General features: G+C 44.3%; 1 protein-coding gene across 1 annotated transcript in view; it reads left to right on the top strand.

Annotated features, from left to right (window-relative positions):
- Positions 1–14,255, top strand: part of LOC139369951 (amphoterin-induced protein 3-like) — a 39,000-nt gene extending 24,745 nt beyond the window's left edge. Inside the window, exon 4 of the mRNA XM_071109234.1 lies at positions 13,781–14,255. Within this exon, the coding sequence (XP_070965335.1) occupies positions 13,781–13,858 (78 nt within the window). The 3' untranslated portion in view covers positions 13,859–14,255. The remainder of the gene's footprint in view (positions 1–13,780) is intronic.
- Positions 14,256–14,916: the final 661 nt, after the last annotated feature.

The raw sequence follows: 14,916 nt of genomic DNA on the forward strand, positions 1-14,916 counted from the left end.
CAAGGCTGTTCCAGCCAGCTTGCACCTCCACCCGAGGCTGTTCCAGCCAGCTTGCACCTACACCCGAGGCTGTTCCAACCAGCTTGCACCTCCACCCGAGGCTGTTCCAACCAGCTTGTACCTCCACCCGAGGCTGTTCCAGCCAGCTTGCACCTCCACCCGAGGCTGTCCAAGCGTGACACGAGGGGCTGGTATTTAAGCAGCTTCTCTGCCTGATCAATGCAGCTGTCAAATGAGCACCCCCCTCACAACAGCATCAGCACTTCCCCCTGGCCAACCCCCACAACAACATGAGCACCCCCCCTGGCCAACCCCCACAACAACATGAGCACCTCCCGCTTGCCAACCCCCACAACAACATGAGCACCTCCCCCTTGCCAACCCCCACAACAACATGAGCACCTCCCCCTGGCCAACCCCCACAACAACATGAGCACCTCCCCCTGGCCAACCCCCACAACAACATGAGCACCTCCCCCTGGCCAACCCCCACAACAACATGAGCACCTCCCCCTGGCCAACCCTCACAACAACATGAGCACCTCCCCCTGGCCAACCCCCACAACAACATGAGCACCTCCCCCTGGCCAACCCCCACAACAACATGAGCACCTCCCGCTGGCCTCCCCCCACAACAACATGAGCACCTCCCCCTGGCCAACCCCCCACAACAACAATATCTGGCTTATTTGGCAAACAGGAAAACACATAATATTCCTTTTTACACAACACTGTTTCTGCAATCCTTGTATGAACAGCAGCCATTCACAACATGGGCAATGACCCCCATTACATTTGACTCATGTAGAATACAAAATGGGCCACGATGTTAAGGGTACCAGAGTACCTGATTATATTTTGTTGGTAGAACTTGCAACCTCGCTTTCACGGTAAAGGTGAGAACGTCCTCACCAATGGGAGCATTCTGGTACATGGAATGGGAGACAGAGTCATCAGCACAGTCCAGAGCAGTGAGTTTCCCCTGCAGCCTCCAGTGTTACAGTAGCTGCATCTCTCTAACACCAAGGAGTGTTGTCCTGGATGTAAGATGAGGTGTTCCATAATGCCTCCACAAGAACACTGCGATCTGCCACAACTGCATCAGAGAAAAGTCACTGGCTCAGTTTGCATATCAGTCCGTGTCCACCTGAGCTCCAGTCCTGTTGCACAGGTCATTGAGGTCCAGCCAGTCTGACTGGACTCCAAAGCCTGCAGCAAAACTGTCCAATTGTCCATTGGCCTTCCTCTTGAAGTCCAGGAAGTTGTTCTGGAACTTTCCTTCCCCTGTAGATCCAGAAGGAGGGAGGCTCTGGTTAGTTCCCTAACTGTCACATCATCACTGTTGAGCATGTCCTGTAGCAGGTTACATCTACTTAATATTCGGGACACCTAAACACGCATCTCTTTGACTCAGGAAGAACAACATCCTGTGTGGTGTGAGTGCTTTTAAGCATAGCCACTTTTTCACCGCTTAAATTGACTTTTGTTAGAACTTTCTGTGGGATATTCATGTTTGCAAGAAGATGCTGAATCTTTTCTAGGGTCACCTCTCTCACAGCTTCTAGCTTCGTTTTGACATGCAGAGGGGAAATGTTAATCATATCAAGCATTGTTGAATACTCACAGAGAACCTAATTAACTTGTCCTCCCCCCCACACTCGCCAGCAACATTAAACGTAAACTCAGCAAAAAAAGAAATGTCCCTTTTTTCAGGACCCGGTCTTTCAAAGATAATCCAAATAACTTCACAGATCTTCATTGTTAAGGGTTTAAACACTGTTTCCTATGCTTGTTCAATGAACCATAAACAATTAATGAACATGCACCTGTGGAAAGTTAGTTGAAACACTAACAGCTTACAGACGGTAGGCAATTAAGGTCACAGTTATGAAAACTTAGGACACTAAAGTGGCCTTTATACTTACTCTGAAAACACCAAAAGAAAGATGCCCAGGGTCCCTACTCATCTGCGTGAACGTGCCTTTGGCATGCTGCAAGGAGGCATGAGGACTGAAGATGTGGCCAGGGCAATAAATTGCAATGTCCGTACTGTGAGACACTTAAGACAGTGGTACAGGGAGACAGGACGGACAGCTGATCATCCTCGCAGTAGCAGACCACGTGTAACAACACCTGCACAGGATCGGTACATCCGAACATCACACCTTCGGGACAGGTACAGGATGGCAACAACAACTGCCCGAATTACACCAGGAAAGCACAATCCCTCCATCAGTGTTCAGACTGTCCGTAATAAGCTGTGAGAGGCTTTACTGAAGGCTTGTAGGCCTGTTGTAAGGCAGGTCCTCACCAGACATCACCGCCAACAACGTCGCCTATGGGCACAAACCCACCATCGACTGGCAGACTGGGACCAGACAGGACTGGCAAAAAGTGCTCTTCCTTGACAAGTCACAGTTTTGTCTCACCAGGGGTGATGGTCGGATTCGCATTTATTGTCGAAGGAATGAGCGTTACACCGAGGCCTGTACTCTAGAGCGGGATCGATTTGGAGGTGGAGGGTTCTTCATGGTCTGGGGCGGTGTGTCACAGCATCATCGGACTGAGCTTGTTGTCATTGCAGGCAATCTCAACGCTGTGCTTTACAGGGAAGACATCCTCCTCCCTCATGTGGTACCTTTCCTGCAGGCTCATCCTGACTTGACCCTCCAGCATGACAATTCCACCAGCCATACTGCTTGTTCCGTGCGTGATTTCCTGCAAGACAGGAATGTCAGTGTTCTGCCATGGCCAGTGAAGAGCCCGGATTTCAATACTATTGAGCACGTCTGGGACGTGCCTTGTTGGAAGAGTGGGGTGGGGTAGCATCTCGCAGCTGAACTGGCAAATCCGGTGCAGTCCATGAGGAGGAGATGCAGCTGGTGGCCACACCAGATACTGACTGTTACTTTTGATTTTGTGGAACTTGTTCAGTTTATGTCTCAGTTGATGAATCTTGTTATGTTCATACAAATATTTACACACGTTAAGTTTGCTGAAAATTAAACGTAGTTGACAGTGAGAGGACTTCATCTTTTTTTTTTTTGCTGAGTTTATGTGCCCAGATAACTATATGTTTCGTGATGAGAGTAATCTCCGATTGGTTTGTTCATTAGTGTAACTGCTGGGGGTTTATTAATTTTAAACTTGTACCAGCGTTTACCTCCACTGTGTCTTTCATAGAACACTGCACTTTAGTGTCTCGTAGATGACACCATCTGTAACAATTGCCTTTTTTTTGTTTTGTTAGGGAACGTGATCTACCTCTTCAAGGGGGAAATGTAATGTGTCTGGGAAATAGTCTGGTTGTACCGTGTTAATAATTGAACACTAAGGGGCTGTGGTCAGTGGTACACTATCAGACGGGGACATTTGTCATGTACCTTAGCATCATTACTAGTACTGGGCGAGGGACTGGGATAGGCACTATTGTTCATAAAAATGACAATCACTTTATAGAGTATTCCACTTTCTACCTGTATACCTTTCTATGTCCTCTTTCGCGTTGAGTCCCACTGTCACCGAGTGATGGCTGAATGGTCCCACTGTCACCGAGTGATGGCTGAATGGTCCCACTGCCGCCGAGTGATGGCTGAATGGTCCCACTGTCACCGAGTGATGGCTGAATGGTCCCACTGTCACCGAGTGATGGCTGAATGGTCCCACTGTCACCGAGTGATGGCTGAATGGTCCCACTGTCACCGAGTGATGGCTGAATGGTCCCACTGTCACCGAGTGATGGCTGAATGGTCCCACTGTCACCGAGTGATGGCTGAATGGTCCCACTGTCACCGAGTGATGGCTGAATGGTCCTACTGTCACAGAGTGATGGCTGAATGGTCCTACTGTCACCGAGTGATGGCTGAATGGTCCCACTGTCACCGAGTGACGGCTGAATGGTCCCACTGCCGCAGAGTGATGGTTGAATGGTCCCACTGTCACCGAGTGATGGCTGAATGGTCCCACTGTCACCGAGTGATGGCTGAACAGTCCCACTGTCACAGAGTGATGGCTGAATGGTCCCACTGTCACAGAGTGATGGCTGAATGGTCCCACTGCCGCCGAGTGATGGCTGAACGGTATTTTACTAGATCACGAAGTGGAACACTATTGCCGCTATTTATGGTACACACACACACACACACACACACACACACACACAGACACTAGAATGTCAAAGTAAAAATCTGTGCTTGCTAAAATGTTTGATCAAAGCCAGACCATTGCTCTCATTTGTCTATACACACACACACACACACACACACACACACACACACACACACACACACACACACACACACACACACACACACACACACACACACACACACACACACACACACACACACACTCGCTGCCACTTCTCACTGCCTGTGTGTTTAGTGTTTAGGCCTAACCAGCTCTAACAGTGTTTTAACACAGCTAGATTTATGGGGGTATATTTGATTGCGGTACTAATAAGGAAATAGCCTTTAGATTCCCCGTCTACTTAATTGGTTGCCTACTCAGTGGACTGATTACAGTGGTCTGTCACCACTAACTCCCTGTGTGTGTGTGTGTGTGTGTGTGTGTGTGTGTGTGTGTGTGTGTGTGTGTGTGTGTGTGTGTGTGTGTGTGTGTGTGTGTGTGTGTGTGTGTGTGTGTGAGAGAGTGTGTGTGTGTTTTGACCAATGCCATATACAGAAAGTATATCTGGAAAGTAGTTTTCTTGTGGAGCTTTGATCAAACAGTTTAAAACATGCACAAACATTTTCACATTTTAGTAATTTAGTAGACGCTGTTATCAAGAGGTCTGGTGTTAGCTAGTTACTGGCTAGCTAGGTCTTCATCTGTGTCTGGTGTTAGCTAGTTACTGGCTAGCTAGGTCTTCATTTGTGTTAGCTTGTTACTGGCTAGCTATGTCTTCATCTGTGTCTGGTGTTAGCTCGTTACTGGCTAGCTAGGTCTTCCTTTGTGTTAGCTTGTTACTGGCTAGCTAGGTCTTCATCTGTGTCTGGTGTTAGCTTGTTACTGGCTAGCTAGGTTTTCATCTGTGTCTGGTGTTAGCTAGTTACTAGCTAGCTAGGTCTTCATCTGTGTCTGGTGTTAGCTAGTTACTGGCTAGCTAGGTCTTCATCTGTGTTTGGTGTTAGCTAGTTACTGGCTAGTTAGGTCTTCAGCCAGCATTGAACAAAGGAACGTGTGGTTCAAAACTCTCTGAAGAGAAGTAGGAGAGAGGAAGGCACTAGGCAAAGAGGAAATAAATCAGGGCCTTTACCACATTCTATAACCTTAGTAGCCATCCTCAGAGCTTCTTATTACCTTTGTAACCACATACGAAGGTCATCATCTTCATCGTCCTAGCTGTGAGATTATGGGTTATGGGGTCATCATCCTCATCGAGATGATATACTGGGGTCATCATTCTCATTGAGATGATATACTGGTGTCATCATCCTCATTGAGATTATATACTGGGGTCATCATCCTCATTGAGATTATATACTGGGGTCATCATCCTCATTGAGATTATGTACTGGTGTCATCATCATTGAGATTATATACTGGTGTCATCATCCTCATTGAGATTATGTACTGGGGTCATCATCCTCATTGAGATTATGTACTGGTGTCATCATCCTCATTGACATTATATACTGGGGTCATCATTCTCATTGAGATTATATACTGGGGTCATCATCCTCATTGAGATTATGTATTGGTGTCATCATCCTCATTGAGATTATATACTGGGGTCATCATCCTCATTGAGATTATATACTGGGGTCATCATCCTCATTGAGATTATGTACTGGTGTCATCATCATTGAGATTATATACTGGTGTCATCATCCTCATTGAGATTATGTACTGGGGTCATCATCCTCATTGAGATTATGTACTGGTGTCATCATCCTCATTGACATTATATACTGGGGTCATCATTCTCATTGAGATTATATACTGGGGTCATCATCCTCATTGAGATTATATACTGGTGTCATCATCCTCATTGAGATTATGTACTGGGGTCATCATCCTCATTGAGATTATATACTGGGGTCATCATCCTCATCCTCATAGCTGTGATATTACATGGGAAGGTTGTCTGTCTCACAGTGAGGTTTGGAAAACAGTATTAACCTACTACTCTGAAAACAACAGTCACATTATGTCTGTCTGTCTGTATTGTGTTATTCTGTCTGTCTGTCTGTCTTGTCTTATTCTGTCTGTCTGTGTTGTGTACTATTGTGTTTTTCTGTCTGTCTGTATTGTGTTATTCTGTCTGTCTGTATTGTGTTATTCTGTCTGTCTGTATTGTGTTACTCTGTCTGTCTATGTTGTGTACTATTGTGTTATTATGTCTGTCTGTATTGTGTTATTCAGTCTGTCTGTATTGTGTTATTCTGTCTGTCTGTGTTGTGTACTATTGTGTTTTTCTGTCTGTCTGTATTGTGTTATTCTGTCTGTCTGTGTTGCGTACTATTGTGTTATTCTGTCTGTCTGTATTGTGTTATTCTGTCTGTCTGTATTGTGTTATTCTGTCTGTCTGTATTGTGTTATTCTGTCTGTCTTTATTGTGTTATTCTGTCTGTCTGTATTGTGTTATTCTGTCTGTCTCTATTGTGTTATTCTGTCTGTCTGTATTGTGTTATTCTGTCTGTCTGTAGTGTGTGGTATTGTGTTAGTCTGTTTGTATGTATGTATGTATGTGTAGTAGTGTGTTATTCTGTCTGTCTGTTTGTCTGTCTGTATTGTGTTATTCTGTCTGTCTGTATGTGTATTAGTGAGTTATTCTGCATGTCTGTGTTGTGTTATTCTGTCTGTCTGTCTGTAGTGTTTTATTCTGTCTGTCTGTCTGTCTGTCTGTCTGTCTGTCTGTCTGTCTGTCTGTCTGTGTTGTGTAGCATTGTGTTATTTTATCTATCTGCAGACTAGAGGTCGACCGATTCATTGGAATGGCTGATTAATTTGGGCCGATTTAAATTTTTCTTAACGATCGGAAATCGGTATTTTTTGGGCGGCGATTTGCCGATTTTTTAAATATATATTTTTATACCTTTATTTAACTAGGCAAGTTAGTTAAAAACACATTTTTATTTACAATGACGGCCTAGGAACGGTGGGTTAACGCCTCGTTCAGGGGCAGAACGACAAATTTTCACCTTGTCAGCTCGGGGATCCAATCTTGCAACCTTACAGTCCAACGCAATAACGACCTGTCTCTCTCTCGTTGCACTCCACAAGGAGACTGCCTGTTACGCGAATGCAGTAAGCCAAGGTAAGTTGCTAGCTAGCATTAAACTTATCTTATAAAAAACAATCAATCATAATCACTAGTTATTACTAGATATGATCTAGCGTGTCCTGCATTGCATTTAATCTGACTGAGCATACAAGCATACAAATATCTGACTGAGCGGTGGTTTGTGCGTTTTGCCAGCAGCTCTTCGTTGTGCGTCAAGCATTGTGCTGTTTATGACTTCAAGCCTATCAACTCCCGAGATGAGGCTGGTATAACCGAAGTGAAATTGCTAGCTAGTTAGCGCGCTAATATCGTTTCAAACGTCACTCGCTCTGAGCCTTGGGGTGGTTGTTCCCCTTGCTCTTCATGGGTAATGCTGCTTCGATGGTGGCTGTTGTCGTTGTGTTGCTGGAAGCTATACTGTTACCCTGGCAATACTAAAGTGCCTATAAGTACATCCAATAGTCAAAGGTTAATGAAATACAAATGGTATAGAGGGAAATAGTCCTATAATAACTACAACCTAAAACTTCTTACCTGGGAATATTACCTGGGAATATTGAAGACTCCTGGAAGGAACCACCAGCTTTCATATGTTCTCATGTTCTGAGCAAGGAACTGAAACGTTAGCTTTCTTACATGGCACATATTGCACTTTTACTTTCTTCTCCAACCCTTTGTTTTTGCATTATTTAAACCAAATTGAACATGTTTCATTATTTACTTGAGGCTAAATTGATTTTATTGATGTATTATATCAAGTTAAAATAAGTGTTCAGTCAGTATTGTTGTAATTGTCATTATTACAAATAAATAAATAAAAATCGTCCGATTAATCGACAACGGCTTTTTTGGTCCTCCAATAATTGGTATCGGTATCAGCATTGAAAAATCATAAATCGGTCGACCTCTACTGCAGACAGTCATGTTAGATCACAGGCACAGTTAGCTCCTCTTCTCCACCCCAATACTAACACTAATGTAACTCCATCCAAAAGGAAGATGTTCTCTCCTCTCTCTGCCATCTAAAGTGTTTTCCATTAAAGATTCATGAAAGACTACAGTAAATAAAAGCTTCTTCTTCTTACGCAACTAGAACAGATAGATCAAAGTCAAAGACACAGCACACTATGCCAGCCTGCCTGGGACATAAACACAAAACCAATGTCAAAGACAGGACACTACCCCAGCCTGCCTGGGACATAAACACAAAACCAATGTCAAAGACAGCACACTACGCCAGCCTGCCTGGGACATAAACACTAAACCAATGTCAAAGACACAGCACACTACCCCAGGATGCCTGGGACATAAACACTAAACCAATGTTAAAGACACAGCACACTACGCCAGCCTGCCTGGGGCATAAACACTAAACCAATGTTAAAGACACAGCACACTACGCCAGCTTGCCTGGGACATAAACACTAAATCAATGTCAAAGACACAGCACACTACGCCAGCCTGCCTGGGACACTAAACCAATGTCAAAGACACAGCACACTACCCCAGCCTGCCTGGGACATAAACACTAAACCAATGTCAAAGACACAGCACACTACCCCAGCCTGCCTGGGACATAAACACTAAACCAATGTCAAAGACACAGCACACTACGCCAGCCTGCCTGGGACACTAAACCAATGTCAAAGACACAGCACACTACGCCAGCCTGCCTGGGACACTAAACCAATGTCAAAGACACAGCACACTACGCCAGCCTGCCTGGGACATAAACACAAAACCAATGTCAAAGACAGGACACTAACCCAGCCTGCCTGGGACATAAACACAAAACCAATGTCAAAGACAGCACACTACGCCAGCCTGCCTGGGACATAAACACTAAACCAATGTCAAAGACACAGCACACTACGCCAGCCTGCCTGGGACATAAACACAAAACCAATGTCAAAGACAGGACACTAACCCAGCCTGCCTGGGACATAAACACAAAACCAATGTCAAAGACACAGCACACTACGCCAGTCTGCCTGGGACATAAATACTAAACCAACTCCAGGTACCCAGTCAGTCAGTTAGTCAGTCAGTCAGTGAAATAGGCTAAACATGAAACAAAGGCCAGCCAGTCAGTTAGTCAACCGGTCACTCAGCAAGTCATTCAGTCAGGTACCCAGAGTGTCAGCCAGGCATTAAGTAACTCAGTCTGTAAGCCTTACCTGGCACCTGGAACCTCATTCAGCAAGCCAGCCAGTCAGACAGTCATTTTGTCAGGTACCCAGAGATTCAGCCAGGTAGTCATCCAGGCAGTCAGATAGGCATTCAGTCAGCCAGGAAGCCAGCCAGTGTGTCATTCCATCAGTCAGTCAGCTAGTCAACCAGCCAGCCAGTAAGCCTGTGAGGGGGAACCGGCGGATTGTGGCTGGACATAGATCCAGCCAGCCAGTAAGCCTGTGAGGAGGAACCGGCTGATTGTGGCTGGACATAGATCCAGCCAGCCAGTAAGCCTGTGAGGGGGAACCGGCTGATAGTGGCTGGACATAGAGCCAGCCAGCCAGTAAGCCTGTGAGGGGGAACCGGCTGATAGTGGCTGGACATAGATCCAGCCAGCCAGTAAGCCTGTGAGGGGGAACCGGCTGATAGTGGCTGGACATAGAGCCAGCCAGTCAGTAAGCCTGTGAGGGGGAACCGGCTAATAGTGGCTGGACATAGAGCCAGCCAGTCAGTAAGCCTGTCAGGGGGAACCTGCTGATAGTGGCTGGACATAGATCCAGCCAGCCAGTAAGCATGTCAGGGGGAACCGGCTGATAGTGGCTGGACATAGATCCAGCCAGCCAGTAAGCCTGTGAGGGGGAACCGGCTGATAGTGGCTGGACATAGATCCAGCCAGCCAGTAAGCCTGTGAGGGGGAACCGGCTGATAGTGTCTGGACATAGATCCAGCCAGCCAGTAAGCCTGTGAGGGGGAACCGGCTGATTGTGTAGAACCGGCTGTACATAGAAGTAGAATGACTAGAACGGACGTTCTTACTCAAGTCAAAGTTACCGACTGCCGTATTGAGTGTAACCATGGATACAAGCAGGGAATAAAAGCAAAAAAGGTTTAGAATTAAATTTGTGCTTTTTGTCACTATTTCTATGTGGCTGGCATGTTGCTGGGTAGCTAAGAATTTGTTCTTAACTGACTTAGATAAATAAAGGTTCTGTGGAAAATGTTACAATCAGCACACTTCTCTAAGTTATCACATGAAGAATCACACAGGAGACATCTTGTAACTGTCATTATTGTGGCAAAATATTTTCGTCATTAAAGGTCATCTGACAACGCAGATGAGTCTAAGAGTCAGAAGGTCTGATTTCCATGTAGCAGGCCGCTGAGGAAGCACACAGACCAACATCCAATCTGTTACAGAGTTAGAGAACACAAAGAGGACCCATGACACCTGTTGACTTAATAATGACGACTTGGCAGAGGAGACGTCCTTGTAGCTGGCCTGGGCTATAATTACACTATGTGTGTTCTCTCCCCACGGGAATCCCAAACAACACACACTGCCTGGCACCTTTTACATGGCACCTAGCACCTTGCACCTGGCACCTGGCACATGGCATCTGGGGGGCTAGAAACATGATGGTCAGTTCATACAAACAGCATGTACTCTACCTTCATACATCCATGATCTAACAGACTGATTATCATTTTATTCATTCTGACCGTTATCAAAACAAGACACATCTGGCGGTCTGCGATAGATTGTCCTCTAAATCCTATAAACATGATACATCGTGTACACCTAGAGAATGCTAACCATTCAAACTCATACGTCCAACAAACTGATTACTTCCTTTTGCCATCATTGGGTACACACGGGGTCCGTTAGCAGAACGTCCAGAGCAACAAGTAACGTCTAAAAGACGGATTCGTTCAATTCACCCATCGTGACGCCAACAGTAACACGACTTACCTGTCAATTCATCTAGAAACCGCTAACAGGTTTCTGGGACTAGTACGTACCAGCATACGTGTGCCATTGCGCGATAGACCCATACTTATGAGTGGATTATGATTCAGGTCTACGATACTCATCCTGATACAAATTAGAATATATTTATATTCAATTTAGCAGTTAGACGCTCATCACGAAGAGATGCTTTCAGGAAGGAAAAAAATCCTCTCTTTTTCTCCATCAAATCATTGATATTTGTACTGCAATTGTTGAGAGCATTTCACTGTACCATTTTTACAGCTCCTGTATCCTGTGATAAATACATTTAGATTTTTAAACAAATAAAATATCAAAACAGTGGCAAAACCATAGCCATCAAGAATTACGAGTAGGAGGGTGGTTTGTGTTGGTCATTATGTCTAATGGACAGTCTGCCTGCACTGTGCTCTTCTCTTGTAACCCGACACACCCACATCCTCCTACACAAATCATGAATCGCGTCATTGGTTTTTGAAAGTCTGATTGGTTAGAGTCGATCCCAAGTAGTTTCTTTGATCGACGCCCCTCATTTTGACATCAGCACAAACGACATGTAGGATGATCAGTTTGAAGCTAAATTAAAACAGTTTAGAAACGTAATTCGTAGTGAGTCGTCAGGCAACTCCACTAATTAAATATCCAGGCAAAGGCCTATAGCCTAACTCACAATGTGAGCCGAAGAGAAATATTTCTCCACATTTACAGTTGCTTGCGAAAGTATTCACCCCCTTTGGCATTTCTCCGATTTTGCAGCTGCTTCAGAGTTATCTTTGGTCTCTTTGTTGCCTCTCTGATTAATGCCCTCCTTGCCTGGTCTGTGAGTTTTGGTGGTCTCTTTGCAGGTTTGTTGTGGTGCCATATTCTTTTCATTTTTTAATAATGGATTTAAATCTCAGCTCCGCGAGATGTTCAATGTTTCGGATATTTTTTTTGTAAGCCAACACTGATCTGTTCTTCTCCTCAACTTTGTCCCTGACCTGTTTGGAGAGCTCCTTGGTCTTCATAGTGCCGCTTGCTTGGTGGTACCCCTTGCTTAATGGTGTTGCAAACTCTGGGGTCTTTCAGAACAAGTGTGTGTGAATATATACTGAGATCATGTGACAGATCATGTGACACTTAGATTGCACACAGGTGGACTTCATTTAACTAATCATATGACTTCTGAAGGTAATTGGTTGCACCATATCTTATTTATTGGCTTCACAGCAATTTGTGTATGTCCATTACATGAAATCCAAATAAAAATAAATGTATATTACAAGTTGTGATGTAACAAAATAGGAAAAACGCCAAGGGGGTGAATAATTTTGCAAGGCACTGTACTAGCCCATGTCAGCTAATGATTTTAGCTCGTTTTTCTTTTAAAGCACATTTATTTTGCTGTGATATTTAGGTCTCTCAGATAGCACATGAACACACATAAGACATGGCAAAAATGTGGAGAATAGCAGGAAAAAGCTGCAAACTGAGCGCTCTCTCAGACGGGTGGTCAACAGATGAGCAGCAGGTGGTATTCAGGGTTGACACATCAGTGATGTGTATTTTCTGCTTACAAAGAAAAACAGAAGTATGGGAGCGGGCACGAAGGGCAACTCAAATCAATCGCCCCAGGTGTCCGCTCACCTAAATACACCGTATCAATTCACAAAGGACATCAGGCAAAGCCGTTCATAAATATTTGGGGCCAGATCGAGATGTCAACAGTAGCAGCACGGTAAACTCCCCATATAGTTCACTACTTTAGACCAGAGCCCTATTCCCTATATAGGGCACTACTTTAGACCAGAGCCCTATCCCCTATATAGTTCACTACTTTAGACCAGAGCCCTATCCCCTATATAGGGCACTACTTTAGACCAGAGCCCTATCCCCTATATAGTTCACTACTTTAGACCAGAGCCCTATCCCCTATATAGTGCACTACTTTAGACCAGAGCCCTATCCCCTACATAGTGCACTACTTTAGACCAGAGGCCTATCCCCTATATAGTTCACTACTTTAGACCAGAGCCCTATTCCCTATATAGTTCACTACTTTAGACCAGAGCCCTATCCCCTACATAGTGCACTACTTTAGACCAGGGCTAATAGGGAATAGGGAGCCATGTGGAACACAACCCTTTACTGACAAGTGTCATATCTTTGCAAAACTGTCTGCTGATATAGTTCAAATGTACCAAAGAGTCTCAGTCATTTCTCACCCAAGTATGACATCTCTCTCTCTCTCTCTCTCTCTCTCCCCTCTCTCTCTCTCTCTCTCTCTCTCTCCCCTCTCTGTCTCTGTTTCGCACTGTCTCTTCTCTGCACCATCCCCCCTCTCTCTCTCTCTCTATCTTCTCTGCACCCCCATCTCTCTCCCTCTCCCTCTCCCTCTCTCTCTCTCTCTCTCTCTCTCCCCTCTCTGTCTCTGTTTCGCACTGTCTCTTCTCTGCACCATCCCCCCTCTCTCTCTCTCCCTCTCCCTCTCTCTCTCTCTCTCTATCTTCTCTGCACCCCCATCTCTCTCCCTCTCCCTCTCTCTCTCTCTCTCTCTCCCTCTCCCTTTCCCTTTCCCTTTCCCTCTCCCTCTCCCTCTCCCTCTCCCTCTCCCTCTCCCTCCCTTTCTCCAGATGTGTGAATCTACCTTTACTATCACCGATCAAACTCCTCGTCTGGGAGCATGGAACAATCTTCCATCACCACGGTAACATCAGACGGCAGGGCAACCGACAGAGGCAGACACCGGATGATGTCACAAAAACCACAACGACAACCAATTTCCTGAAAAAAGAGAGAAGACTAAAGTCTTTAAAGTAGGACTGAATAGTCTTCTATAACCAGCTTCAACAAAGACCACTGTCTCCTGCATAGGCACAGAGCGGTTTCTCCGTACACCACAAATAAGAGCCAACTAACTACCTATGCACATCTCACTCAATCACTGTGAATTGTAATGCTTTTAACGGAGCCACGATGCCAAATATATCAGTATTGTTAGGCTATAGCACAGTGATGAAGAGGACAATATTAGCAATCATTTGAAACATTATTATGTAGATAGTGAAAGTAGTCTAGAGTAACACAATATAGAATGACTGACCTATAGTAGCGCAGAATTATTTGTAGATTATTTAGTGCAGATTATTTGTAAATTATTTAGTGTAGATTATTTGTAGATTATTGAGTGCAGATTGTTTGTAAATTATTTAGTGCAGATTCATTGTAGATTATTTAGTGTAGATTAATTGTAGATTATTTACTGTAGATTATTTGCAGATTAGTAGTGTAGATTATTTGCAGATAATTTAGTGCAGATAATTTAGTGTCGATTATTTAGTGTAGATTAATTGTATATTATTTAGTGTAAATTATTTGTAGATTATTTAGTGTAGATTATTTAGTGTAGATTATTTTCAGATAATTTAGTGTAGATTATTTGCAGATTTTTTAGTATAGAATCTTTGTAGATTCTGTAGATAATTGGGACAAGATGGGGTTGGGTGAGCAGGGGATGGGCAATAAATAAATGGGATGAAATGGAGAAATTGCTTGAATATATATCAGATAAATAAAATATATTTAACATCTACATATTCCTTTTTTTCTGACTATGAATGATGATCATGTGCTCTTTGCATTAAGTGGCAGAAAACATACGATTTACTGTCACAACTGGGGCTGTGGCGGTCATGAAAGTTTGTCAGACGGTGACTTCAAAAGCAAATAACTCTGTAATTGACTTAACTTAATTGACATAAACACATTT

The sequence above is a fragment of the Oncorhynchus clarkii genome, chromosome 17 (assembly GCF_045791955.1).
Source record: "Oncorhynchus clarkii lewisi isolate Uvic-CL-2024 chromosome 17, UVic_Ocla_1.0, whole genome shotgun sequence".
Lineage (NCBI taxonomy): Eukaryota > Metazoa > Chordata > Actinopteri > Salmoniformes > Salmonidae > Oncorhynchus > Oncorhynchus clarkii.